Below are 27,489 nucleotides of genomic sequence, written 5' to 3'. Positions count from 1 at the left end.
CCAATCCAGTGCACCACAAAACGGGATTTTCTTGATTTTGGGAATTTTTTGGTGCTCAGAGGGAAACATCAAGAATTCTTTTATTCTATTATTCTAAAAAATCTTGCAATCCACTCATCGTAGCACCACCTGAGGGGGCTAATCCGGGGAAATATGGAGGACCTGTTTGGCTGGCTGCGAAAAGCACCCCAGACCACGCACAACAGGCTCCTTCGCCGAAGAATATACGGACTTCAGTGTATATTCAAAAAGAAACTCCCCCTCCCGCCTTTGTGTCTTAGATGACTCTGCTCACGTCTGGTCGCCTTTCGGACCTCGGTGCTCAACTCCGCTAAGGCGCACATATGACAGCCAAGCGGCTGCCTGTCAGAATTCGTGGGGATGGTGAGATTTCATGATTGGGGGATACAGTGGACTCCGCTTAAATTTCCATTTCACCTGGGCTCCATGGCCTAATCGTGACTGAAATAAAGGCCCTTTTTTTAAATCCGGAGCACGTCTTCATGTCCACTACGCAATAGTGTGGGGGAAAACGCTTTCACATGTCTCCTGCACGCGCAGCACCATGTGAAGCAGCTGGGGATATATAGACTTGCACTTTTCCCAGGAACTCCAATACATCATTTTTTATCATGTCTACTGACGCCTACGCTAAAGTCACCGGAAAGGTCGACTACTCCAATGCTCCAGACCCAAAGAGCCTCATCCAGAAGGAGAGAGACTCTGCTCAGTTCGATGTGGACCAGATGAACTACTTTTTGGAGGGCTCCAAGGAAAGAGCCCTTGAGGTGAGAAAGTTCATCCACCAGATGGAAACCGACCCCATCTTGGCTGCTTCCTCTCACGACTATGACGCCACCAAGGCCGAGCACCGTGAGAACACTTTGAAGAAGATCAACCGTTTGACCAGATACATTGAGGTGGAGACCTTTGACTCCTTTGAGAGAAGAATGTCTATCATCTCCTTGATGGACCCACAGTTCCACACCAGAATCGGTGTCCACTTTGGTTTGTTCGTCGGCTGTGTCAGAGGCACTGGTACCGCTGACCAGTTGGGCTACTGGATTTTGAAGAAGGAGTCCGCCTACGTCAAGAACATCTACGGTTGTTTCGGTATGACCGAGTTGGCCCACGGTTCCAACGTTGCCGGTTTGGAGACCACCGCCACCTTTGACGAGGAGAACGACGAGTTCATCATCAACACCCCTCACCTTGGTGCCACCAAGTGGTGGATTGGTGGTGCTGCTCACTCCGCTACTCACTGTTCCGTCTACGCCAGATTGATCATCAAGGGCAAGGACTACGGTGTCAAGACCTTTGTTGTGCCATTGAGAGACTCTGAGCACAACTTGATGCCTGGTGTCGCCATTGGTGACATTGGTGCCAAGATGGGTAGAGACGGTATCGACAACGGTTGGATCCAGTTCTCCCACGTCAGAATCCCAAGATACTTCATGTTGCAGAAGTACACCAAGGTTTCTGAGGAGGGTGAGGTTACTGAGCCTCCTCTCAACCAGTTGTCCTACGGTGCCCTTTTGACCGGTAGAGTTGCTATGGTTAAGGATGCTTTTAGATGGTCTTCCAGATTCGTCACCATTGCCCTCAGATACGCTGTCGGCAGAAAGCAGTTCAAGGCCGCTTTGGCCAAGGAGTCCGATGGCGAGTCTCAGTTGTTGGACTACCCATTGCACCAGCGTCGTTTGATCCCATTGTTGGCTATGGCTTACGCTTTCTCTAACGGTGCTAACGTGTTGCAGGAGCAGGCTGACTCTTCCAACGACCAGTTGGACGAGGCTGTGCAGAACGAGGACAAGGCTCTCTTGGACGCTGGTGTCGAGGCCATGAAGTCCCTCTTTATTGCTTCCGGTTCCTTGAAGTCCACCGCTACCTGGTTGACTTTGAGCACCATCGACCAGTGCAGGCAGGCTTGCGGTGGTCACGGTTACTCTTCTTACTCTGGTTTCGGTAAGGGTTTCAACGACTTTGCCGTCCAGTGTACCTGGGAAGGTGACAACAACATCTTGGGTATGTCTGTTGGTAAGCAGTTGGTGAAGAAGTACTCCGGTATCACCAAGGATGGCGAGAAGGCCTCTGGTATCCTCGAGTTCTTGGGTAACTACAAGAAGTACCTTGGCAAGGAGCCAGTCTTGCAGGCTGAGGACTTGAAGAACCCAAGAACTATCTTGAAGGCCATTGAGGTCACTCTTATCAGAGCCTCTGCTAGAGCCAACGATATTGTCGACCAGAAGGGTGGTGACACCGACTTCATTGGTGCTGACCTCGTTGTCTTGTCCAAGTTGTTGGCTCACTTCTTCTTGTACAAGTCCTTCCTTGATAAGATCGACTCCATCAAGGACCAGCCAGAGTTGTACAAGGTCTTGGACGTTTTGGCCCAGTTGTACGGTGCCTCTATTGTCTTGGAGGGCTTCTCCGGTACCTTCTTGACCTACTCTGTTGCCACCACTGAGGCTATTGCTCACAACTCCACCGACCACATTGCTGAGTTGTGTTCCAGAGTTAGACCACACGTCATTCCTTTGACCGACTCCTTCATGATGTCCGACATGTTGATCAACTCTGCCATTGGTAACTACGACGGTGACATCTACAAGAACTACTTCAAGATTGTCAACACCAACAACCCACCACAGATCACCAAGCCTCCATACGCCCCAGCCTTGCAGGGTATGTTGAACAGATCTTCTTTGGAGGAGAGACAGAGATTCGAGTACGACGATGAGGCCCTCGACATCTTGTCTGGCAATGCTTAATATTATTTGTATTTATGAGACATGCAGAGCAATGTGATGAAAGTACACGGAAGCTAAACGTAGATGCACTATTTATTGAAGATTACTGTCTTCAGCCTTGTAATTATCCAAAACGATTCTGTAAATGAAGGATGGGGCGAAACCGCCGATATTCGTGATGTAAATGTCGATATGCTCTGGAGGAACATAGTCCGCCAATGGGTTGGTGACCACATCGACATTTTCAAGAAGATTGTAGTCATCGTAGTCAAGCACCTTTCCAGAATTGCCCACCTCAATGAGATCTTCTCTGTTGAATGGGTACCTGGGTGAAATTTTGAACAAACCAGCCACAGCGAAAACTGGAGTCTTGTGTTCCTTAGCACATTCAACCACATTAGCCACGCCAGCATTGGACAAGGAGCCTCCGTTAGCATACACGGCATTGGCTCCAAGAATGACCTTACCGACTCTGGACATGACAGCAAACACCGTGCTGTCGGGTATAAGAACAGCTTCAATCTTATTTTCAGCTAGCGTCTTGACGAACTTCTGTGCGTCAGTCAAATCGTTAGGATAGCTCTCGGTGACCAAAACCGTGAATTTTCTCTTATTTCTTGCCTTGATCAAAAACTGCAACACCGTGTCGGATGTGGGAGTAGCACATAGCAAGGTTTCGTTTTCGTGAATGAGGTCAGAGGCCATGGACTCGAGTTCCTCCTTGACATTGGAGATTTCGTCCACAAGATCTTTTATACCCTGAATAATGATCGAACGCATATCACTCAGCTGCTTCTTGGTGTGTGGCTGGTTGCGTTTCGTGCTGTTGTGGTTTGTAGAAAGTAAGCTGAACATAGAGCTCATCATGGGGGTGTTGTCGGTGGTTTCCGTTTCAATCTCGTCTCTTATCAACGCGAGCACTCTTCTCACAATGTTTCCAGCAATCACATCCGTTGGTCTGGCGTTTTCAAGAATAATACCAACCTTTCTAATCACGGCGATCAAGTCGTAAGGGTTGGTCCATCTGACGGCTGAAATGACCCTCATAAGCATGTGGGCGACTTCCAAAGCCACAGCCTTATCATCTAGAATTTGTCTTCTTTTGATTTGTGAAACGAGGGGATCCACAATCGCCAGGATCTCTGGCGTCACCAGCGTAGTCATAATGGTAAGTTGTAGATGAGTAACTTTTTCGCACCCCACCATCTCCAGTAGTACCAGACAGCCACCCCAAACAGCATCTGAAGAATTGATCGAACGGTCTTTTTCAAAACTTAATGAAATCTTCAATTTGAAACTAGCATTTCCTGTCTTCATTGCGATTTTTTTTTTTTTTTTTTTTGTTTGTCTATCCAATTCACCACACATCTCTATTCCTGGTACTACTACTCACCTGGACACAGGACTCACATCAACACCATGCCCTCATACAACGAGTACCTCCATGAGTCCCTGAGACTCCTATACGAGTACCTGCTGAACTTCAAAATATCAATTGACCTAATCCAGAAGCTTGCACAACATCTCAGACTCGATACTTTCGTTGATTCTGAGGTCACTGACCCAGAAACAAACCAGCTGGTGAAGAGACTCTCCATAGCAGGATCCTTGTTATTGGTCGATATCGACTTTAAGGATCAAAATACGGTAACTAAGGTCTCGCTAGCTTCGGGAAACCATCTGACCAGTGCCGTCAATACAGCTCTGTCCCACCTGGAGGAGAAGTCTGTGATTTCCACAACCAAGATCGACAACACCACTGTCGTGAGGGTGAACTTCTTGGACGAAAACGTATTGTCATTTCTCAATGTCAGAGGCGATGACGACAGGTCAGTCGCTGAAAAGATCCTCAAAGAGAACCTCAATGGACCGAGACTTGGGAACTTTCCACTCAATCTCAAATACTTGGCTAATCTCGACCGTTTGTCTCCCCCGGAGGGCGACTTGGTCTTGTATTTGGACAACATAGCCAAGTACTTGGAGGTGATACACATGCAAGAGTGCAAGTTGAATCCTGACGATGATGGTGTCAAGTCTGGTCAAACCAGTTTACTAGGCAGATTGTTGTATAACGACGCGGACTCCCATGAACTCGGTGTGTTTCTCCAATTTTGGAAAACCCATAACAAATTCCCTGAGAACGAAAGGAGTTACTTCAAGCCCAAGACATATGTGGGTCGCCTCAGCGTAATTGAATCGGAGAACCCAGCCAGAGACTACCTAAAGGAAGCCACCAAGGCTCTTTGGGAGCCAAAGGATAAAGACGGCAACTTCCTCGAATATAAGATCACCTTCGACGATGACAAGCACTTGCCGAAAGGTGTTCCCGTGAGTGGACCTAATACTCGCAATTGGCTGCTCCAATTTGGCCTCAACGAGGCGGTATACCTACCGAGAGAAATCGTGGATTACTTGGATTTCGATGCTGTTGAAGAGGCAGAGGAACCCGCTTTGAAAGAGGTCTTCAGCAAAATCGAAAAATTCGGATCGGTGGACTTTGCTCTTGAATCTGGTCCAACTATTCTGCTTGATCTCAGCTCATACTCGAGCTTCGTGCCTGTTTCTGCTTTCACTCTTTCAAGCTTGAATAGCATCTCCAAATTGTTGCCATCGCTTAGAAACTTCATCTTGCTTACTTCCTGGGTTGAGAGTGTGGTGAAGCAGCCAGAATGTCAAGTTGTGGGTTCGACTGAGACTGACAACAAGAAACAGAGAGATCACCCAGCGCTCACAGAAGAAGAGCTTCTTGGCCTCAATACAATGTCAGAGAGCAATAACTATGTCGGTGTGCAAGTTCTAGATTCCAACACGAACACAGATTTAGAGGACTTTGTGAAGCAAGAGGATGAAGACGAGAACATGGACAAGGATAATGTTGAAAGTACTGCTGTGACCCCTGTTCCTCAAGAGCCATATCTCAGAATTTACCTTGACGTCTCTTTCTCAAGTAAGGACATCGACTTGCAGTTTGCAGTTTCTGCAAGGACATCTTCTGGAAGCGCATTTGAGGCGGGATTCAAGCTCCAAAACGGTGCATTTGTCAAGGAAGACTATTCCGAAAAACCACAGGCCAAACGATTAATCAACGCCCTTGAGCTCAGCGAAGATCTCCTGCTTGCCCTGAAGATTGTGAACTAATTCCCACAAGTCCGCCAAAAATTTATAGAACGAGCAATAATGAAACGACTACAAAACTTTTTACCGTAGAACGCATAGGCATTAATTTTCTGACATGGGCACTGGGTGCCATTACGTATATACATCAGCTTAGAGCTTGACACCAATGTGGATGCTGGCGACACCGAAAGTCAAGTTCTCGTAGCCCTTGTCGGGAACGTAGAAGCCGGCTTTCTCGATCATGCTGCTAAAGTCCTCCTGCTTAGGGAAACGGCGGATACTCTCCACCAAGTACTGGTACGAGTCTCTGTCGTCAGCGATCAACTGGCCCATCAAAGGCAACATGCTAAAGGAGTACGCCTGGTACGCGTAGTCAATGACAGGGTTGTCGACGTGGGAGAACTCGAGACAAGCGAAGATTCCGCCTGGTCTCAACACACGGTAGGCAGTGTCCAAACCCGCCTGAATGTTGGTGAAGTTTCTGATACCAAAAGCAATGGTGTACACATCCTTGGAGTTGTCTGGAATGGCGTCCATGAGCTCTCCGTTCTGCTCGATGAAAGACACTCTTCCGGAGCCGTCGTTCCATTTCGACTTGTTGAAACGCAACTGGCCCTCAGCCAACATCTCCGGGTTGATGTCAGCCACAGTCATGGTCGACTGCACATCGTTGAAGTTCTTTTCGGCGTGGTCCAACAAGCCAAAAGCAATATCACCAGTGCCACCAGCCACATCCAAAAAGTCTAGAGGTCTCAGGGCTCCTGGTCTCATACCAGCGTCCAACCTGTTGATGAAGTGGTGTTTCCACAATCTGTGCACTCCAAAAGACATGGCATCGTTCATCACGTCGTACTTGGCGGCAACCGACGAGAACACATTTCTGACCATCAGTTCCTTGTCGTCCTTGTTGATAGTCTTGAAACCAAAGTGAGTGGTGTTGTCCTCGGGCGATGAGTAAGAGCGGCTAGCAAGAAGCATTCTGCCGCTCAGCAACTTGAGAAGCCCGCTAGACGGCCTGATACGGGTAAGCATGGGATTCAAGGAAGAGGTGTAGTAGACGTTGATGGTATGCAAATTCGCTCGCTTAGCCCTGCAGGGGACCCACCACAATGGAGTAGATTAGGGTGTACGAACATATGATTTTGGCATGTATTGGGGTGTGTTTGGTGGATTTTGAATTAATTTATTGGGGTTGTGATTCAGGTTGTTTTGGTCGGTTCATGAGTGGTTGTGTGGACGGACTTAACGCTTATATCCGTTGCTTCCTACTACGTTTTCGCAGCCATCAACACATGCTGCAAGAGTATTGGCTACCGAGATATCCATGATTGAAGTCTTGTTTTTTTCACGAAATTAAGATTCTTCCTCTTCGTCTTCTACTGCGTCTTCTCTAAAATCTCTTCATCCTCTATTTATCCCGGTATCTCGTGCACCTTGGGCACCTACACCAATATACCTCTACCAATGTCTTATTATTAAATATCGTCTAGGCCTGGACGATTCTCACGGTGTTGGAGTGGCCAGAGCCTCTGGTCCAGCCCTGCACGGTGACAATGGCGTCGCCCTTCTTGATGATACCCAAGTCAACAGCGTCGGCAACAGCCCATCTCAATCTGTTCTCGACGTCCTCCTGCCAGTTCTCAACCTTTGGCTTGTCGTACACGAATGGGTAGACACCTCTGTAAAGGTGGGAGTATCTGGCGGATCTTGGGTTTCTGGTCACCATCATGATTGGCACATTAGGCTTGTACTTGGAGACCAATCTACAGGTGGTACCACTGGTGGACAAGACAACAATGGCCTTAGCGTCCTGCTCGTAGGAAGCGGAGACAGCGGCAATGGCACAGGTCTCGGTGGTGGCGGTAGGCTTGATGGCCAACGATCTGAGCTCGTTGAACAATGGCAAGTAGGAGATGGCCTTCTCAGCAATGATGGCAGTGTTGTGCATCATGGACACGGCCTCGAATGGGTAGTTACCCTTGGCGGTCTCACCAGACAACATGACACAGTCGGCACCGTCCAAGATGGCGTTACCAACATCGGAAACCTCAGCTCTGGTTGGTCTAGGGTTGTAGGTCATGGACTCCAACATCTGGGTGGCACAGATGACAGGCTTAGCGGCCAAGTTACACTTGGCAATCAACTGCTTCTGCACAACGAACACCTGAGGAGCTGGGATCTCGATACCCAAGTCACCTCTGGCAACCATGACACCGTCGGTCTCGGTCAAGATGTCGTCGAAGTTGTTCACACCTTGCTGGTTCTCGATCTTGGCAATGATCTGGATGTCCTTACCTTCCTCGCCCAAGACCTTTCTGATCTCTCTGATGTCGTCACCAGATCTGATGAAAGAAGCAAAGACCATGTGGACACCGTTCTTGACACCGAACTTGATGTCGGCAACGTCCTTCTCGGAAAGAGCAGGCAAGTCAACGTCAGTGCCTGGCAAGTTGACACCCTTGTGGGAGCAGATCTTACCAGAGTTGACAGACTTGACCTTCAAGGTCTTGTCGTCAACAACCTCGAGCACCTCGAAGGACAAGACACCGTCGTCAACGAAAATAATCTTGCCCTTGGAGATCACCTTGGTGATGTTCTTGTAGTCAATGTACATGATCTTGTCGTCAGACTTCTTGAGGTACTCGTCGTCGGTGGTGAAGATCATCTCGTGGTTAGCTGGGATAGGGTAGTCCTTCTCATCGACGGTGGTACCGGTTCTGATCTCAGGACCCTTGGTGTCCAAGGCAATGGCCAAAGGACGGCCCCTATAGAGCTCCTCGGACTTTCTGGCGTTGTCAATGACACTCTGGTGGTACTCGTGGGAGCCGTGGGAGAAGTTCATTCTGACAATGTTAAGGCCAGCCTTTCTCAACTTCACCATCACCTCGGCGTTGTTGGTCTTTGGGCCAATGGTGCCCACGATGGACGAACGACGCAAAACCTTGTCTGGGGTTTCGGTGGTATTCAACTGGGTCAACCAATGTAAAGCGGCGTTGGACATGTTTGGGAGAAAATTGAGGTGGGAAATCGAGTGAGAATTTGCGTATATATATCTCATCCGGTTGACAATCGGCCGGAGTCCTGCACCCTGCCGGAGTACCCTCCGCAGGAGAACTTCCGTTCTAGTGCCGCTTCCTGGTGACGTATTTCGCTAATTTTTACATTTTTGTGACCGTGGAACGATGCTCTACAACATATGAGAAGCTGGTGCAATTCGACTCGTTTTTGCGCCAACGTGTCGCCTCATCTGACGTCGAGGTCAGATGATTCGCAACAGATAAGCGGAGCCATGCAACAAGGTGACCCTCATCGCATGACGCGGTGAAGCCGACTGATGCCATGTTGCAAGCTTCTGTTTTGTGTTTACATGGAGACTGGGGAGAATTTGGTGACTAACGGCTCGTAGTTTGGGAAAAACGGCACTTTATGCGCTTAGGCGGGCCAGCGGGCCGGAATTGACGATGAGCGTGTTTTGGAAAATTTCAAGAGGGGGAATACCGAGCCCGTGGATAGTGCGTCATCGGTCCAATCGGTCTGTTTTGGGAACTGGAGGTTGAACTCACACAAGCAGTCAGTTATGGTTTTTCTTCAACTATCAACCAAAAAAGCAAAGCCAAGATAAAGAGACTTCTCGATTGGTTCCCAGTGCTACTGACCGCGGCGTCTGGGGCACAATGGATTATTTAATTGGCCACATGGGACTATCAAAAGAGGCGGCTCATAAGTTTTGGATTATAGTGGACGATTTGAAGAGTTGGATTTGTTTTGTTGATAAGGCAAGGGATTGAATTTGTTTGTTGCCTGATTTAGCTTTCCTCATTGCTCTCATTGGGTGCAAATTGGTGACGAGGAATCCACCATACAAGCAAACCACCACGTCGGCAAATTTACAATCACAATTTTGCATCTTATCAACTTTGATCTACTGAATTTGGGCAAAGCAAAAAAAACAAATCGAAAAAAATTCGAGAATCGGTAGCTTGGTCCTTACCTCTCTACTCTCACGCATTTCGCCACCAAGCTCATCAACCATAAAATCCATTCGAAACAAAAACCACAATCACGCCAGATTCAAAATCCCTCAGATCATCTCGAAACCCCAAAATCCCAAAAATCAAAATATCAAAAAAATCCTTCGTTTTGCCCCACCTTTTGCACCTCTCGCCTTCGTGCACACCAGTATCAACTAGTCCTACTCATGGTTCTTCCGATAGTTGTAGGGTTGGGCGTCACGGTCGTGGCGCTTACTACCCGGGCAGCCATTGCCACTGCACAACGCTACCTGCGTCTTCTGCCCCAGATGATTGCAACGCTAAATAACATCAGACTAGAGAGACCCGAAACTCATCTACGAGACTCAGGCGCCAAAGCTGAACACATTCGCTACCTTCGAGGGAGGTTCAACAACACTGGATTTAGTGATAAGATGACGGAGAACGAGGCGCTTCTAGTGCTCGGCATCGAGGCCAACGAGATCTCCAAATTGGATAGAAACCTCTTGCGTCTGAGGTATAGAAAGCTCATGGTGATGAACCACCCAGACAAGAACGGGTCACAGTACATTTCGCAGAAGATCAATGAGGCCAAGGACGTGCTTGAAAAGAGCTATTTACTAAAAAAGTGATCTATGTGTGACCATGGCCGTTGCCGTTGATGGTGATGGTCCCGTTTTCTAGACCGTCCACATCGTGGCCGTTAGCACGCAATTCCTCAAGAAGCTGCTGGGGGATACCCTGCCCATCCTGTTGCGGCTGGTTTTCCGTTTCTTGGGCTTTCTTCTTGCCGCCTTCGAAGTTCTCCTTCACTCTCAAGTAGTGGTTGAGCTCGTCAGCACTCACAGAGGGCACAAGCTCGCTGAGCGATTTTTCGAAATCTTGCATCGTCACAAGCACGTTGATATCGGCAGGCGTGGCCACATTGTCGAACCACCATCTGCTCGACACCTCTTCCTTCTTGTCGGCAACACGCTGCTCATTAAACGTCTTGAGCTTGGCATCAACCTCGTTCGCCGTTCTCGTCATAGCATTCAACATAGAGTCACTGCACAACGCATAGAAATCGGCACCTGTCAAGGTGAATGAACATTTTTCGGCGATCAGGGCCAAGTCAACTTCGTCGCTGAGCTTGAACTTTCTCGTCAAGGCTTCCAAGATCTTGGTTTGCTTGTCGTCGGTGTCAGAAATACCCAAGTACAACATCTTGTCGAATCTACCTGGTCTCAAAAGAGCCTCGTCCAACAAATCAGGTCTGTTGGTAGCGCCGACAACGAAAACACCGTCTCCGTTGCTTTCACCTCCGCTCATACCGTCAAGCTCGGCCAATAGCTGAGAAACAATTCTGTCCATAACTCCACCAGAGTCACCCTGGTTACCTCTCTTGGGTGCCACGGAATCCAACTCATCGAAGAAGATGACACAAGGTTTGGCGTCTCTAGCTTTCTGGAAAACACGACGCACGTTGGCTTCCGATTCACCAATGTACATATTCAACAACTCTGGACCCTTCACACTGAAGAAGTTCAACGAGAAATTTGTAGCAATGGCCTTGGCCAACAACGTTTTACCGGTACCAGGAGGACCATAGAACAAGATACCACTTCTCTTTTTAAGACCATTGCTGAAGAGCTCTGGATGCTTCAATGGCATATCAATGGTATCCAAAATTTCACCCTTCACTGTGTCCAAACCACCAATATCCTCCCACTTGACGTTAGGAATTCTTGGAGCACCAATGGAGTCACTGAACTGGTTTCTAGCTTCATTGATAGCCTTGTCAAAGTCTTCTGGGGTTAGTTGAACAAGACCACCATTGGCAATCTTGACAATCTTTTCAAAGCTGATTCCAGCATCCTTTGCCCGTGCCATTAGTCTCTTGATGGCCAACTGCTTGGACTTTCTGACAATCGAGTTCAAGTCCCTAGGTGTCAAACCAGCAGACAGTAATGCCAATGATTGGTAGCTCACATCGGAACGCTTAGCAAACTTCAAGCTAAAGATATCAAGACGTCCTTCAAACTCAACTTTATCTTCGAAGGCTTGAGGTAAAGCTTCAGTATTGAGCGCTTTGGTTTCTTTATCGAGCAAGTATCTGAAGATCTGACGTCTTTCTTGCTCATCAGGAACTGAAACGTCAATTTGGAACTTGACAATTTGCGTAAAGCTTTCGCTCAACTTATCAATGTCGTTACAACTTGCCACAAGGGCCATGTTCTCGTACTTGTCCAAAAAGTCCTTCAAAGTTTGAACAACTCTTAAAGACAACGAGGTTGAGCTGCTGGCTCTTTGTTCGTTGGGGTCCGTCTGAACACACAAATTCTCAATGTGTTTGATGTAGAGAATATGGAAGCAGTTTGAATTTGCAGCCTCGAGTTGACCATTGAGGTACTTCTCAATACGACCGGACAAAAGACCCACTGACTTCAATTCAGCACCAGGCTTAACAAAGTCAAAGGCATCAAGCTCGATGAGGTTGAGACCCATATTGAGGGCTAAACTTCTCACCATGGTCGTCTTGCCAAGACCTCTTGACATGGAGTTCAATAGAATAGTCGTCTTGAGGCGAATGTTGGATTTGGAGTCAACAGTTGTTTGCATAATTTTTTGGAACTCCTCGGCATATTTGAAGTGAGATGGAGCAGCCTCAATAGCTTCCGTGAAGTTGAAAAGTGGCGGAAGTTGGAGGTAGGACAGGAAGTCATTGAATGCATTTTTTGGTGCTCTTAAGAATTCCACTCCAGATGAAGTAAGAGCAGTCTGGCTAGGGTCAATACGGAATTGGCCCTGAATGTCTTCGTTATCAGCTCCACTGACTTCGAGAACCTTGAACCATGCAACAGCATCAGGATTTCCTGAAAGTGGGACGCTTGGGTAGTTCGACTGTTCGTCTTCTCCCTCTCCCTTGTTCTGCTGTTGCTGGGCAGAAACATCAAAGATCGTCTTCGCAAGCACGGTATCGATACAAACCGGAATTACATCGCCTTGACGAACGATCTTGACACACGAATGAAACTTGTTTTTGAGCTCACTCAAAAAGCTTTGCTGGTAGGTTCTGTCGGTGGTGATTGGGGATGCAATTCTTGAGATCGTGGCGGTTTTGGCGATGGGGAACGCATCTGTGAAGGTATTGTTCTTCGACTGATAAGGCTTCAAGGTCACCTCGGTGTCGTCATCCACTTCAAGGTTCACCAAAAGTAAAGGCGATAAATAGATCGTGCCCGGCTGGAAGGACTTGTTTGGCTCCAAGACTGTGAATACCTTGATGGTAGTTTCAAGGTTGCCCACACAAAGAGACGCTAAGTCGCCATTGAAGAGCGGGAACCCGATTTTGGAGAGATCGTCGGTGCTGAGATACGCATACAAATCAGGGTCTTCACGGGCAAAGAAGGTCGGAAGGTCGTTGATGGAGATCTTTTCTGGCAACGGAAGAACCTTCAATGGGTACTTTGACTCAAAGTCGTCACTTGAGTTCAAATGCATGCTCTGGGAAAGATACTGGGAAACATCGAAGTCGTCCTCAATTTCTTCTTCTTGAACTTCCTCGACCTTGGGCTGTTCAATAGGCTTTTTCACGAAGATAAGCTCCGTGTTGGCGTCAACCTTACCTTGGAAAAAGGGCTCACAAAGCTTGACTGTACCATTAATAGCTCTCACAGCACTGTTTATGGAAACGACGGCGCCATTGCTGGCGGTCCATTGGTCCACGAAGTTCTCCTTCACGATCAGAGAAGGTGTATTTTGCAAAACATGGAAAACTCCATCTGGAACCTCCACGTAGGCCTTTGTAAGCAAGGGAATGGAGTCTGCGTCGATAGACTGAATCACACATCCGTTCACAGTGATGTTGTTACCGAACTTCACCAAGTTCGAGTGGTTGGTGATGGTAACCGACGAAGACGTTGGAGACTCGTTATCTATAAGCGAAACGCGGTGAACGACAAACTCGTTAAAGTAGTCTGGCACGCCAATGAACTTAATGAGCACAAACTTGGGCTCCTTGTCGTTCATGGGCACATCTTTCTGGGTATTGGGGAAGAGTCTGACAAAAAGCTCGAAGGATAAAGCGACCTGATCTGTTTGCAAAAGCGTGGGATCATTGATCACATGCACATTGGCAACAGTAGCGATGGAAGGGTCTTTTGACTCCACCGACAGAGGCATTTTGGTAGGTGGAGATCAAGCTGGAGATTAAGTTGGACCTACCGAGGCCTCGTCTGGGGAAGCTGGTGGGCTGTATGCAGTCGACATCTTTCACAGTGAGTCAACCGGAGCTACGACGGGGAAATTATTTGGGGAAATTTTTGGAGGAGAGTTATTTGGGGATTTGAGTATGTGAAGGTTTGAGAATGGACGTTGGAAAGGTGACTTTGGTTGTTGTGGTTTTTATTTGTTCATCGGTTCGGTAAATTGGCTGCGAAAAGTGGGCATGAGATTTGGTACTCCGATGAACAAGTGTGGGGGAGTGAAAAATACAAAAAGTTGGAAACAAAAGATTTAAAAGGAATTGGATTTTAAAAGATGGTGACGAATGCGTCGCCATCTATGAAACAAAATTCGTCTTTTTAGCATTCTGGAAGCCTCGAGGTATTCCAAAAGGTGGTTGCAACGTCCTTCAATGAATTGACTTATTCCTCTGAAAATGATAGTGTTGACAATCACAATCATATTTAAAGACAGCTTGTCGAACGTTATGCTAATTTATCAGCCTAAGAAAATAGGAATTTTTCGGAATCGATGCAAATCGATCTACAGTCTCTGTTCTGATCAATCAAGTACATCTATGTAAAGAATAACGACGAGTTTATACAAGCCAGACTTATTAAAAATATTGCAACTGATTTTTTTTCATCAATTAATACAATAAATCCATAGATTTTGTCGAAATTTTACAGATGCCCATTTCATGTTTTCCCTCTGTTATCTGGTCTGCCAAAGGTTACCCGCACATACGGTAGATGTGCGAAAGCAGAGCTGAGAACATCTTTTTACTTCTACAATCAACCTTCACCAAAACGTATGTAAACTCGAACAACTGACGTCCTGATGAAAACTTCTTTTTCGTTTACCAACTTTGAGCATTCTCGAGGAGCAGCCGTTTTGGCAGCACTACGCCTCACTTGCAATGACCTGGTATTTTGTCATAGTTACACTGAACTCAGTATTTCAAACGATATACTAACAATTAGGCACTCACAACGACACCCATCAACGTCGTAGAACATAAGACTGTTCTGTTGTAGAGTTCACTGTTTTCATGTTGGCATTCCCAGGCTTGACCTTCATCTCCACCTCTCCACATCTAATCTTCCAATACCACCACATCTCTATTACGATTCTACTGAACTGTCGGAGACTAATTCGTTATTATACACGATACAAAACTCAGTCAGTTTTATGTATTATGAGAAGTTAAAGATGATAATTATAGAACCTAGCCTGTCTAAGCCTCATCCTCTTCAACAACAACGGTCTGCAAGCCCTTGGTGGTTGGGACAATGACTGGCTCAACGAAGGCGAACATAGCCTCCTTGGCGTCCTCCTCGTCGTTTCTCTTTCTGGAGATTCTCAATCTCATTCTGTAGTCGACACCCTGGATACCTCTCTTCCACAAGTGGGTGTTCAATTTAGGATCTAATCTGACATCGGTGGTACCCATGTGCTTGCTGGCGAACTTTCTGATCTCCTTGACAGCCTTTGGAGCTCTCTTCTTGAAGTGGACACCGTGCAACTGTTGGTTAGTATAGGTTCAATATAACATTTCGACTGACATGACCCGTCCCCTTTCGTAGGTGGTGGTGGATAATAGATTGCCGTGGTTTCCATGGCGTGTAGCAAATTCTGGTTGAAAGATTCACGGGGATGTATTCATGGGAAAACTCATGGATGGGAACAGTTCAAAAGGATTGGAGGATGGGGCAGTCAGGGAATAATAATCAATGGGATGGTAGGGATTCACATACTCTCTTGTGCAAGTTAATGGTGTATTCACGAGTAACAACGTCCTGCAAAGCCATTTTAACGAAGATGTCTGAAGTGGTTGGATTCAAAAGGCCTCAGTATTAAAATTTTCAGGATTTTTTCGCAGAGAGACGTGCTGAGCTCAAATTTGTTAGTGCGGTACTGAGCACTCCAGCAGCCTCACTATGAGAGCTCCGTTGGGTGTTATATGCAGACAGCCCTTTATCTGAGACTGGAGCGTGTGCGTAGAGCCTTTTTTGGGTCACGTGTAGTGTCAACATCCAGGGCACAAGCCCTAGATGTATAGCGACAACCATAATGGATAACATTGCAATCACTTTGAAGGATCAATTCCAAACTGAAATCACTCAATGCCGTAAACTTTATGAATGTAGTTGCCCCATTGGGACATCACCTTGCTGTGGAAGTCGCCTAAACGGGAATCGTTAGGTTCTGCTTTTGCAACCAATCTTTTGGATCCATCGACAGTCTTGAATTCAGCTTCAAGCAGATTGCCAAGCTGGAACGACGCCAACGTACAACATGTAATTCTTCCTGTGAGCTTACCATCCTTCACGAGCTCTATAATTCTTTCAAAGGTGACTTCCTCGTCAGGGCCAATTGAGGGTGTCAAACCATCACTGACCATGGGTGAATATGTCTTGAGAACATTAACAAAGCATTCGACGGTGAACTCATCAAGATTGGTGTACCTCTGACGCAAATCGTCCCGATCAAGCCTGGATGCATCTTCTGATTGGAGAACTAACATATGCGCCAATACTATCATCAACGAGACGTTGGACGCATAGTGTCTATATTTGTTGGAGCTCTTATCCTGTCTAGCTGCAAGATCAGCTTCCAATGACTTGAGAAACGAAAGTAGGGTGTAGAAGTTCCTCGTAATGGTCAGCACCATGATTATCTCGTAACTGAGACTCACCAAGTTCCGCTGTATTTCAGACTCTTCGCCTGGGTTTCCCTTGAGCCGAAGCTGGTAACACAACTTGTACAACTCGTTTACCAAGGACAAATTCGGAGCCAGCTTTAGTCTGAGAATAAGCAGAAGTAGTGGAAAGCCAATGGCTCCATCATTATTCTTCGGAAGTGGATATATTATACCTGGAGTTGTCTGCACAGCGGGAGATCCAGAACGCCGGCTTGCCGTGGAATCAGTACGTCCCAACGGTGGTGGTTTAGGTGGTGTCTGTGGAGGAGGAGCATTTGGGTTTTCTAGCAAGTACAACGCATTATTCAAGTTGAGTGCTTCTTTCTTTGCAGCATTCAATTGGTTTTCAAACATTAGGAGAACTAAACGAAGCTCCCAGAGGGTCAATGCCTCGTCCCTGCTTGGGTTGGTGGACCTTAGGAGATGGTATGTCAAATCGAGAAGCTCTGCATTTGTCAAATCTTTCAAAGATGCTGAATCTAGACTGGGAGTTTCGGCTTTTGAAGTACTGTCTGGCCTTTTTATAAATAGGGCCTCGTCAACGAGAGCAGACATGATAATGTAGGTGGTAATCGAGTTGGATGATAATGCGCACTGGGGTACATCCACCTTATCAACCAGCCTTGATTCATACTTCAACAATCTCCACAAAAAACAACTATTTTCCTATGCTATGAACAACTCCAATAGTACCTCCGAACCTCCTTCTCATAGGGATCTTTTGATCCAGGCTAAACAACAACAAAAGCAGGATCTTGTGGAATCCACCAGGCTATCGGAAACACTAGTCAAAACAGTGAATGCCATAGTCCGGGCGAACCTGGTGGCTAATAATTCCAACTGCCCGCCTCTTCTAGATAAGATAACCACGATTCATGACCTCGATCGGGAAATCGACCGCCAATTGAAGAAAGACATCTCGGTCAACTATGAAAAGCTTGTTTTGGCTAAGGAAAAGCTAGGTCGAGAGATTGCGAGGACTAAAAGAGCCTTGGATAAGCATCAGGAGTCCAAGGTGGATTTGCTCCAAAGACGAGCCGAGCAGCTGGACCAGGAACTACGAATTCTTGAAAATACGCTTCTGTTGATCAAGAGCCAACGATAGACCGGGAACTGGGCCCATAACGCTTATAAATAATAATTATACGAATTTACGAAATCCAAGATGTCAGTCATGTATTGTCTTTTCTGTATTAATTGTTGGATCAGTGTGCTACAGCGAACGCAAATTAACCGTGATTAGTATTAACCTGTTCACTAACCCTGTTGCACAATGCAACTATGCTCTGTTCATGCTAGTCGAAAAATTCTATGGAGTCTAAGGCAAGCCTTCGGCGGCACGAGTCCATCTCTCTTCCTTCTTCCATCCCTCGTTCACCACTTCCACCAAATCCTCCAAGTTGAGACGCTTGTCGTCCTTCAAGCTGCGGCCCTTGTCCACCAAGTTGGTGTATATGCGTGGGTAGAGCTCCTTTGGAATGTGCTTGATCGAGGCTTCCTCACGTCTCTCGTTGACTTTCTCGGCGATAGCCTGTTCACTGACCCGGCCATAGGAAAGCCATTTGCTCCTTCTGTACTCCCACAAGATCTCCCCGATACTCAGGGTTTGCTGTTCAAGCTGGCTGGTGCGTGTGTCTGTGGAGGAGTCGGAGTTGTACTGTGAAGTGGCACGCACCTGGTTGATGAGGTTGTCCTTGAGCTTCACCATGTTCATGTCGGTGAACATGAGACGGTCGATATCTTCGATATCCTGCTCGCTGTTGGCAGCCGTGGGGTTTTCTAGCTGATGCATCTCAAACACCTTGTTAAGATCTTTGTACTTTTTGTAGTCTCGAAGGAACTGCTCCTCGGCGTCGGTGAGTTGACGGCCAACCTTGGATAAACGGTCCATGTCTAGAGGCCCGCTGTCCTCGAAAAGCTCAGCTACTTCCTCGTCTTCGGAATGGGTGTCGTGTGAGATATCTCTGAGGCGATATAGGAGCCCCGACCACTCAGAACCGATCTTCTTGAAAAACCCAGAAACTTTTTTCGATCCTTTTTTCAGCGCTGCGTTCGACGAGGTTCTCAGTGGATTGGCCAGCGGCGTATTCGAGAGAGCTGGAGGGGTTCGTAGTTTGGATGGCGAGGAGCTGAGCTGGGGCGAAGACAGTTTACTCAGAATCATGCCTGGGATTACTATGCTGGGGGAAATAAAAACGCTCTAGAGTGGAACGCTGTGTCTAAATGAATATCCCCGGACTGGTGCGAATCGTGTTCTTATAAAAGAAGGTGGTCTGGAGCGTCAAATGGCGTAATGGGTCGCCCTAGTGATGGATTTCTTTTTTGGGGCAGGACGTGAGTGTAACACACTTTCTGTACCGGTGCTCGGCCTGGGTCTGCAGAACTTTGTGATCGTTTTTGTTTTTGCTCAGGTGCCTGACAGCCTCACCCCTCACCGCAAATGGCAGAAGACCTAACAACGAGAGACGAAAAAAGGACAATAAACAATGGCACAGCCTAGCAAACAAAAAATGAGGGTTGTTTTTGTTCACGGTTAACGAGGTTTGTCGGATCTGTGGAAATGCCGGAACCGCTATCATGCTGAAAATGCAAAAGCCCCTGTAATCTCTTCTTTTCTGGGCCACATGACTTCAGCCAAGCGAGAATGTTGCATACAGCGCCTCATCTGACTTTATCGTCGGAACACCATGGTTGCAAAAATTTTAGGGGCGGATCTCCCGACGAACGAAAATTCTTGACCTGGGGAAGCTGTACGGCTGCAATTTTGATTTGAATCCGGTGATGGTCCAGCCTAGCCGAGTGGCAGACCACTAGTGAGATTTTTCCTCCGCGGAATTCTTATCGTTACCAAGCTTTGTGAATTTTGTCTTGAGCTTGCGATAGCACTTGGAGTCAAATCGCCATCCTTGACCGTTCTCAACAATGACTTTTTGTGCTTCTCTATCGCCCTCGAATTCCCGTTGTGCTCTCTTGCGTATAGACTTATCCCCTGCGAATGCATTGTACGTCTCCCATTTTACACCCCACACGCCGATAGATAAACCGCTATGCGGTTCGTCTCCAAGCCATGACCTAGAATTTAGACCATTTTTGTAGTAGCCGTAGTACTGTTTCAATGTCGGGAGTATGAGAAGTGTCACGGATATGTCTAGAAGATCAACCCCGTCTCCGTCTTTGTGGACCACGATAGGTTTGATCACTTCCAGCTTAGTCCATTTGGGGTTGGTCTCTGAGAGATCAGCGTTGTTATCAAAAACGCCAAGGTGCTTGAGCACGGCAAGAATGTCCGAGTCGTCTGTATATATGCCGCCAGCTCCGCCCCAAAGCTCTCTCTTGCGCTGGACCTTTTCACTATTGCAGTTCTCGAGGAACTCCTTGATGAACTTGTAGGGTATCTTGATTTCAACGAAACAGTTGATAGCTGCTTCTGTGAGTGGAGGAAGGGTAGGGATGTACTCTGGGTCAACGGAGCGATAACGTTCGCCGTACCTTTCCACATATTTCTGCTGTATGTCACGAAGATGCTGCTTATCGTGCTCATCGATTTGCAAATTCTCGAATTGTAGGGTCTCCCACGTCGTCGTGGGGTTGTATATTATGGAGCCAATGTGCCTTCTCTTGGGAAACACGTCCCTCAAAAGCTCCTCAAGAGGGCCCTTGTCAAGCACGTACGGTATAACTTTCTCCTTTTTTGCAACCACTGCTTGGGGAACATCTTCATCCTTCTTCTCTGCAGCGCCGTTTTCAGCTTCAGCCTCATCAGCTGCCTTTGGCTGCGTTTGTGGGGTTTGAGGACTCGAGTGGCGGTGGTGATGGTGGTGGTGATGGTGATGATGATGGCCATGTGCGCCTCCACTAACTTTGCGGACGTGGTGATGATGGTGGGGGTTGTTGGCGTGTTGTGGGTCTAACGAACGATGCACGTGCGCTTGCTTGTCTGCATTGGCACTTCCTGGACTATTCGTGGCACCAGGGGTCACAGACTGAGAATTGTTGTGTTGATCGTATTCGTGAGGCTTTGGTATCGTCATGGCTGGTGGTGTTCCTGATGCTGAAATGTGGTGGTCCACAGGATTGACTCCAGCAGACATGGGCCTGCTGATAGGTTGGTGTGGAGGTTGCTGAGCATGACCTTCGGTACTTGGACGTGGTAATTCTTGTGATCCTATTGGCAGAAAGCTCTCTTTTTGGTTGGATAAAAACGCAATCGATGGAAGCTTGATGCCTCCACTCGGCTTGACGCCGTACTTTTCCTCGTGACTCAGAGTCGGCGGTGTGGAATTGGACATTGTAGACGTGTCTCTGGAATTTTGCTTAATGGAATTTGTGATATCCTTATGGGATGGGGCTTAATTGAGTCTACTTCTAGAAACGTTGGGGAAGCGACAATGTTTTGTTCAAAATTGTATGGCACTTTTTCCCTTGCATGCACACCCGTTGCGATAATGGCCTCAAGCCGGAGTACTTCTTAGTCGCGATCCTTTTGATAACACTTATAGTGAGAAATCTTGTCATCCGGGTCGATGCAGATCAAATTTTTCTTGATTGAGTCATGGCAAATATCGCAACTTTCCTCTTTGCTCGCAATCTTGTAGGACTTCGCTTTTTCCTTCTGAAGCTCATATTGCACCTTCACAGATCCAACCTTGTAAAGTTGACTTGTGATCCTCTTGTTCATGAGATCTGTGTCCACCAGGATCAAGTTTTCGCCTATGAACGTTTCGAGGTTTCTTAATGGGAAGGAACTTGGTAAAGTAAGAAGTGTCCTTGTCATTGACATTTTCTTTCCTTGCGTTGTAAGGAGCTGGGTAATTGAATCAATATTCTCCTCGTAATGCAATAACAAATCCTCAAGAAGCTTGTGCAAAAGATCTTGACCGGCTTGATGCTGGCCTGCGTCATAAAGGTCAGCACAATATTCAATTGCACCATTCAAATCAGTGAGCTGGTTGTACAAGACGTCCACGGATTTTTGATGTTCACCGAGTCGTTTGTAGATAAATATCGTGAAGCGAAGAAAATTGTCTTGACTTGTAGGAATGTTCTTCAAAACTGTCCATGGCTCATAGTCCACTGAGTTCTTTAAGAAGTCGTAAAGCTTTTTGTAGTTCTCATCCTGAACAAACTCTTCGTCAGGTAACTCGAGAGCCTTCAATTTCTTGAGATAAAACAAGCACAATTTGGTCGAAAAGGTGGACCTTTGTCTCGTACGGCCAGCGGATTGAAGAACATCGGTTTCGGAAAGAAGCCATTCAAGGTAACGAATAGCCAAGTCGTCGTTCTTGATAGCATTTTTGAAAAACTCAAATACTTTTGTGGTGTCGTAACTTTCACACTCGTAAGTCTCATTCATAAATATCGCAGAAGCCCGCTGAATCATCTCACTTTCGTCACTTAACAAGACCCATTCCGCATACTTGCAAATCAAGTCTAACTTGCTGTTGTCAAGCTTTTGGAAGTAGCTGATTGTGAGGTCAGGAGATCTGAAGTACTCGTCGTATTCATGAGAGTGTGAGGTTTCATCATGGGCGAGTTTATAGAGCATCTCGAGGGCCTCTTCATGAAGGGATCTCCCGTAGTAAAAATCTAGAAGCTCGCGAATGAAGACATGCGACTCTTTTGTATGACTGTGTAAATCCTTAAGAAGGTAATGATTGACCACGTTCGAATCACACTTATTATTTGGCAAACGTAGAAGCGGTCCAAGAAGCATTGGCTTTGTATAGAAGTAGCAAAGGAAAAGGGTGGTGTCAATGAAGATGGCATCCTTCTTTATCTCTTCCCACATTTGGTCTTCCTTGAGGCTTGGATCGAGGTCGAGTGGAGACACGTCCACACTTTTCCAGGGCATCGTAGGCATCATATCGTTGGATCCCAAAAATATGGAGTAGATTCTTCTTTGATCTGTCAAGAAAACAATAAGATCGCTAACTGCTTTGCTGAATTTTCGAACCTTGGGAGACTTCAGGTCATCAAGGCTCACACCTGATGCAAGTCCCGTATGCTGTGGTCTGTCTGGAGAATCTTCACCTTCAGTAGCATTGTCAGATGCTGTATTTGCGATTATGTCCTGCTTCGTATTCTCTAGCTCTTGAATGCTAACCCGACGAACCGGATTCACAAATCCTGAAGACGACTTGGTCTCAAAGGAATCGTCAGGAGTTCTTTCTTTCAACTCACTTATCTGAAATTCGCCATTGATAAAATCGGGGAAGAGTTTGAGAACTTCTTTGTATGAGAGGATCCATTCGGAGCCAATGCCAATTAATGCATCATGATACCGCCCGTACAGCTCAAACAAAACTTGTGCCTTCTCAGTGTATAGGTTTCGAAGAAACAAAAGCTTATACTTGTCGGTTGAGGACTCGAACAGCCCCAAGGGGAAAAACAAGCTATCGTCGTTGTCAAGACTATTGACCAACGTTAAAGCCCTCTCTAGTCCTATCAACCGTAAGTCGCTGTGAAGCTCCTTCAGGCCTCTTGCACTTGAGTTGGATCCTCGAATTGTCAAAAATTGGTTGAGTTGTTTGCGGATAGGATTAATTCTGAACTGAAATACATTGGTGCCCGCACCAATGATGACGACATCCTCGAAGACCGTGAGGCTGATATTGTAGTTGTTCATGTGATGATAGAAGACTTGAATAACTGCTCCACTAGCGATGTCAACAATCTCGAGCTTTTTGTTGTAGAGCACTAGCAAGTAGCATGGTAGGAGAAATGCAACATCCACAGGTACCGTCAGGAGCCTCACATCCGAGGAGCCCAATGCATATGTATCATCTTCGAATTGAAGAGATCCGACTTGGGAGTCGCGTATGACCAATGAGTTTGCGTTTTTGGGGTCCAAGATCCACACCTGAGGACCTGTGCTAGATATGCCAAAGTAGCTGAATGAGGTTGTTTGTGACAAGCTGTTGATGCCGGAGCTCTCTGTGGATATGCTTTTGAGATTGAACGTGCCTAGTTCGAGACACATGAAGGAGTTTGTGAGTCCCAAGACGATCTTGTCGCCATGTTGGCCACCAATAGAGCGTAGCTTGTCTTTGAGGCTGATTTCCTTGATGAGAATAAAGTCGAAGATATTCCTTGACTTCTGCTTAATCTGGTAAATGTTCAAGCGTTTCTTGGTGCCCACCAAGACTAGTCTGTTGTCCCTGGTCTCCACATACTTGAACTGGTTGAAGTTCTTCAGTTCCTGGAAGGTATGGATCAAATTGAGGTGGGCACCAACCCATTCAAAGGCATTGAGGGTATCGGAAGAGCCCACAAAGAGCACATCTCTCGAGCCATCCTTGTAAAGCGGCACTAGTCGCAAGACGGTGATTGGAGACTGGGAGCCATTGACGTTTCGGAACGTTTTCTCGGTGCTGTACCACAGGGACGAATCGTTATCGTGAAAAAGGCCCTTGATGTCGGTAAATGAACGAAAGCTTCGCATGGAGCGAGCAGGAGTCTTGACTGCCTCTGGGTTATCGCTGACTCTCATGATTGTGATGTCGCCATTGCTGAAGCCAATGAATAGTTTTTCATGCTGGAAATGAAGCGCCGTAACCTTGGCGTTTCCGCTAAGATTGAGCCGATTGAACGGCGCCATTATGTCCACGTTCATGGCGATATGCTGGTTGTAGGTGAGATGTAGAAGTAGCTATATAGCGCGCTCGATGGTACTACACGATTTCGTGATATCTGCCTTATACTATAGATACAAAGTTGACGACACCAGAGCAGTATTTCACAAGCTCGTCGAGTTTGGCTCCCTTCTGCTGGTTGATCTGACCCCACTTTTCGAGTGCCTCGTGCAACTGTTCTTCTTTGCCATTGGCATAGATAACGTCGCCATGGTGCTTGAGGAAAAGACCAAAGATAGCCTGGAGCACATCGTAGTCACTGTTGAGCTGCATGGCCTGGTTGAGAGCCTCGACGAAACTGGTCATTTCGTCCAATGGAGGGAACGAATTGAGCGATCTGATCTCGAGGTCAATGAGGGAAGGAGCAGCATTGACCAAGAAGTCAATGAACTGAGTGTAGTCTTCGGACTCGCCGCCAATTCTAAGAAGCTTGGTGAACTCAGACTCGAAATTGTGCTCTCCGTTCTCCTTGAGGGCTCTGAGTTTGGACTCCTCGGTTGTAGCATTACCGTTGGTCAGACTCTTGAGACCATTCTCTGCAACAACAGCACGGTCACCCACAACTTCGCCGCCCAAAGACAAGAAAAAGGGTGCCTGCTCGGGCTTCTTGGGCGCCTCCTTGGGCTTGTTTCTCTTTTTGATGATGTCGAGATGCAAAATGTTCAGGTACTTGTTTCTGTCGCCCACATGCAACGTCAAGAGATCCTGGTTGATTTGGTCCACAGAACGGTAGGTAGTATTAACGTCGTTGTCATCTTCAGCAGGCTTATCAAGAGCACCTTCAATAAGGGAAGCTCCGCCTTCGCCAGAAACGTTAGGCAAAAGCGCTGTGCTGAACTCGTGATCCTCCATCTGTCTTGTGGAAACCGGGTGGAACTGGGCTCTGTTGGTCCAGAGAGAGATACCGTTGCTGGAGACGTGGGTGGTGGCCAAAAAGTCACCAATTGGCGAAAACTTGACACTGGTGGCCACGTTGGGGAGACGGATTCCGTCAATGCAGCCTCCAGTTGGAATATCCCACGTACGCAAGGTACCGTCAAGCGAAACACTCACAATCCACCTGCCGTCAGGCGAAAAGTCAAGATCGGTGATTCTGTTGTTGTGTCCAATAAGCACTCTGGCGACTTTCTGGGTAACCACATCGATCACCACAATGCTCAAGTCATCAAGAGCACAGGCCACCAAGTCGGAGCCCTTGTGGTAGATCATGGTGGTGACAGGGGAGTCGAGCTGAAGCTTCCCAAGGAACTTGGACTCGGAGAAGTTGTAGAAACCAATCACACCGTCGAGACCACTGCTGACCATTTTTCTGTTCATGCCGTCAATGGCCAAACCAGTCACAGCCTTGTTCTTGTGCAACATGTACTTCTTTCGAAGAAGGCCGGACTGCAAGTTGTAAGCGCCAATTCCACCGTTGGAGGATCCCACCAAAGCGAAATTACCACAATGGGAAACACACACAGCTTTTGCAATGCCACTATCAACAGTAGCGAGCTCATGGCGTCCCATACGCTTATGCTTTGAGTCCCATGTTCTGGCGAAATTTTCATTTTTGTGAGCCGTCACCATGTTCTCCCAGTCGCCTTCTCTGGCGACCGACATGGCCAAAGCAGTGATCTCTGGAACCTTCTCACGCAAAGAAGCAACAGGGCCACCCTTCTTCTTGGAATCAGTCTTGGGTGGTCTTTGGGAAACCTCTTGTGCCTGGGCATCCTTTCTCATGGAAAAGCACCACAACGACCGGTCCTTGGATGCAGAGTAAATGAAATGGGACTTGTCCTCGTTAGGGAACACCATAGCCACTGGAGGAGCAGAATGGCCACCACGAGAACGCAAATGACGAGGAGGCGAAACCACAGAGCTGTTGGTGGTCGAAAGCGGAGGATCAAAAACAAGCTCCTTGAGCTGGTTGTCTCCACCGTTGGTCACGACAATTGGCTGACCGTTCAAGAACTTGGCATTAGCTACACCGCCTGTGGCTTCAGCGTGGGCGTTTCTCGAAACGTGCACTCTGGCCTTCTTGACCAAGTCGTGGAAGTAAAGATCACCGTTGCTCAATGCAGCCACAAGGTGGTGGGATCCATCGGTACGGAAGGAAATGGAGTTGACCTTTGCAGCCACATCTGCGGGAGAAGCGACGATTCTCTCGCCGAGAATAGTGCCCTTCTTCAAGTTGTAGAGGAAAATTCCTCCTGAACCAGTACCCAATGCAATGATATCAAGAGCGGGTGCAAACTCGATGGCAGAGAGGTTCTCACCAAACTGGTCCTGTGGAGACTTGTAGATGGTCTTGCCAGTTCTGATGTTGATGAGGTGGATGCCGCTGGTGGTTGCAACGACGATTTTGTTAAGGTAGGTGGGTGGATGGACCACGCCGACAATGTCACCGGCAAACTTGGTGTTGATGCTCTTGATGGTGGTGTAATGCTCCGTGGGGATCTTGGATCCCGCTGGCTTCTTGAACACATCAATGGACCCGTTGGTCGAGACCACAACAAGGTAATCGCCAAACACCAAAAGACGGCTGATGGTGGCAGCTGCCTGTCCTGGAACCTTCACTTCAGCTTCCAAGCGGCCTCTCTTATAGATACCCACCGAGTTGCCAGAAGCAGCGTAAACATAGTGGAAGTGGGCAGCCAAAGCCAGGATCTTGCCGGGAGTCTGCGAGTGGGAAACGAAAAGCAAGTGCAACGTGGCGGCGTCGTAGATCTGGAACGAACGGCCCACGGAGGTGACAATATAGAAAGTTGCACCTAAAGTGCCCACGGCAAAGGGCACCTCATTGGAGACATTGCCGAGGGCCCTGAATGGGCTGAAGATCTTCGAAGGCTTCGAGACCTTCTGCTGGGGCTGGACCTTCTGCTTTTTTGCAGTGTATTTCGCCATGCCTCTGGAGGTTGAAGGTGTATCTGAAAAAGTCGATGAGGTGCTGCGTACAATGAGAAGAGGTGCCAGGACCCTTGAAGGGTATGGGGGCCAGAGGGGGGAAAATCGGATTTTTTGAAATTATTTATCAACTCACTGGATTCTAATTTTCATTTGGTTCAAAATTTAGTCTTTTGGTCCCTTTTGGTACCTGGTGGTGGGAC

The 27,489-nt window shown here is 47.3% G+C and overlaps 12 protein-coding genes across 12 annotated transcripts; 3 read left to right on the top strand and 9 right to left on the bottom strand.

The window, feature by feature from the left end:
• Positions 1-632: 632 nt before the first annotated feature.
• Positions 633-2,771, top strand: C7M61_004757 (uncharacterized protein; the record flags this gene model as incomplete). The annotated part of the gene is made up of 1 exon (XM_024860074.1): positions 633-2,771. One exon carries the CDS (start codon positions 633-635, stop codon positions 2,769-2,771), a length of 2,139 nt encoding a protein of 712 aa, XP_024711824.1.
• Positions 2,772-2,843: 72 nt separating this feature from the next.
• GCD7 (translation initiation factor eIF2B subunit beta) lies at positions 2,844-3,914 on the bottom strand (the record flags this gene model as incomplete). The annotated part of the gene is made up of 1 exon (XM_024860073.1): positions 2,844-3,914. One exon carries the CDS (start codon positions 3,912-3,914, stop codon positions 2,844-2,846), a length of 1,071 nt encoding a protein of 356 aa, XP_024711823.1.
• Positions 3,915-4,169: 255 nt separating this feature from the next.
• Positions 4,170-5,888, top strand: MED1 (Med1p; the record flags this gene model as incomplete). The annotated part of the gene is made up of 1 exon (XM_024860072.1): positions 4,170-5,888. One exon carries the CDS (start codon positions 4,170-4,172, stop codon positions 5,886-5,888), a length of 1,719 nt encoding a protein of 572 aa, XP_024711822.1.
• A 129-nt stretch (positions 5,889-6,017) lies between these two features.
• Positions 6,018-6,899, bottom strand: COQ5 (2-hexaprenyl-6-methoxy-1,4-benzoquinone methyltransferase; the record flags this gene model as incomplete). Its single annotated transcript, XM_024860071.1, has 1 exon — positions 6,018-6,899. One exon carries the CDS (start codon positions 6,897-6,899, stop codon positions 6,018-6,020), a length of 882 nt encoding a protein of 293 aa, XP_024711821.1.
• A 454-nt stretch (positions 6,900-7,353) lies between these two features.
• Positions 7,354-8,868, bottom strand: CDC19 (pyruvate kinase; the record flags this gene model as incomplete). Its single annotated transcript, XM_024860070.1, has 1 exon — positions 7,354-8,868. One exon carries the CDS (start codon positions 8,866-8,868, stop codon positions 7,354-7,356), a length of 1,515 nt encoding a protein of 504 aa, XP_024711820.1.
• Positions 8,869-10,492: 1,624 nt separating this feature from the next.
• Positions 10,493-14,023, bottom strand: PEX6 (AAA family ATPase peroxin 6; the record flags this gene model as incomplete). The annotated part of the gene is made up of 1 exon (XM_024860069.1): positions 10,493-14,023. One exon carries the CDS (start codon positions 14,021-14,023, stop codon positions 10,493-10,495), a length of 3,531 nt encoding a protein of 1,176 aa, XP_024711819.1.
• Positions 14,024-15,302: 1,279 nt separating this feature from the next.
• Positions 15,303-15,876, bottom strand: C7M61_004751 (60S ribosomal protein eL31; the record flags this gene model as incomplete). Its single annotated transcript, XM_024860068.1, has 2 exons — positions 15,303-15,590; positions 15,823-15,876. 2 exons carry the CDS (start codon positions 15,874-15,876, stop codon positions 15,303-15,305), a joined length of 342 nt encoding a protein of 113 aa, XP_024711818.1.
• A 308-nt stretch (positions 15,877-16,184) lies between these two features.
• Positions 16,185-17,324, bottom strand: C7M61_004750 (uncharacterized protein; the record flags this gene model as incomplete). Its single annotated transcript, XM_024860067.1, has 1 exon — positions 16,185-17,324. The coding sequence occupies one exon, from the start codon at positions 17,322-17,324 to the stop codon at positions 16,185-16,187; it is 1,140 nt and encodes a 379-aa protein (XP_024711817.1).
• Positions 17,325-17,442: 118 nt separating this feature from the next.
• C7M61_004749 (uncharacterized protein) lies at positions 17,443-17,874 on the top strand (the record flags this gene model as incomplete). Its single annotated transcript, XM_024860066.1, has 1 exon — positions 17,443-17,874. The coding sequence occupies one exon, from the start codon at positions 17,443-17,445 to the stop codon at positions 17,872-17,874; it is 432 nt and encodes a 143-aa protein (XP_024711816.1).
• A 213-nt stretch (positions 17,875-18,087) lies between these two features.
• On the bottom strand, positions 18,088-18,933 carry C7M61_004748 (uncharacterized protein; the record flags this gene model as incomplete). Its single annotated transcript, XM_024860065.1, has 1 exon — positions 18,088-18,933. One exon carries the CDS (start codon positions 18,931-18,933, stop codon positions 18,088-18,090), a length of 846 nt encoding a protein of 281 aa, XP_024711815.1.
• Positions 18,934-19,579: 646 nt separating this feature from the next.
• On the bottom strand, positions 19,580-21,058 carry RXT3 (Rxt3p; the record flags this gene model as incomplete). Its single annotated transcript, XM_024860064.1, has 1 exon — positions 19,580-21,058. One exon carries the CDS (start codon positions 21,056-21,058, stop codon positions 19,580-19,582), a length of 1,479 nt encoding a protein of 492 aa, XP_024711814.1.
• Positions 21,059-21,237: 179 nt separating this feature from the next.
• Positions 21,238-27,286, bottom strand: UTP21 (rRNA-processing protein; the record flags this gene model as incomplete). Its single annotated transcript, XM_024860063.1, has 2 exons — positions 21,238-24,390; positions 24,479-27,286. The coding sequence occupies 2 exons, from the start codon at positions 27,284-27,286 to the stop codon at positions 21,238-21,240; spliced, it is 5,961 nt and encodes a 1,986-aa protein (XP_024711813.1).
• Between the last annotated feature and the right edge of the window lie 203 nt (positions 27,287-27,489).

Source organism: Candidozyma pseudohaemuli, assembly GCF_003013735.1.
Source record: "Candidozyma pseudohaemuli strain B12108 chromosome Unknown scaffold00017, whole genome shotgun sequence".
NCBI classification, from domain to species: Eukaryota; Fungi; Ascomycota; class Pichiomycetes; order Serinales; family Metschnikowiaceae; genus Candidozyma; species Candidozyma pseudohaemuli.
The sequence above is the reverse complement of the archived record's forward strand: the minus strand, read 5'-3'. Positions and strand labels throughout refer to the sequence as shown.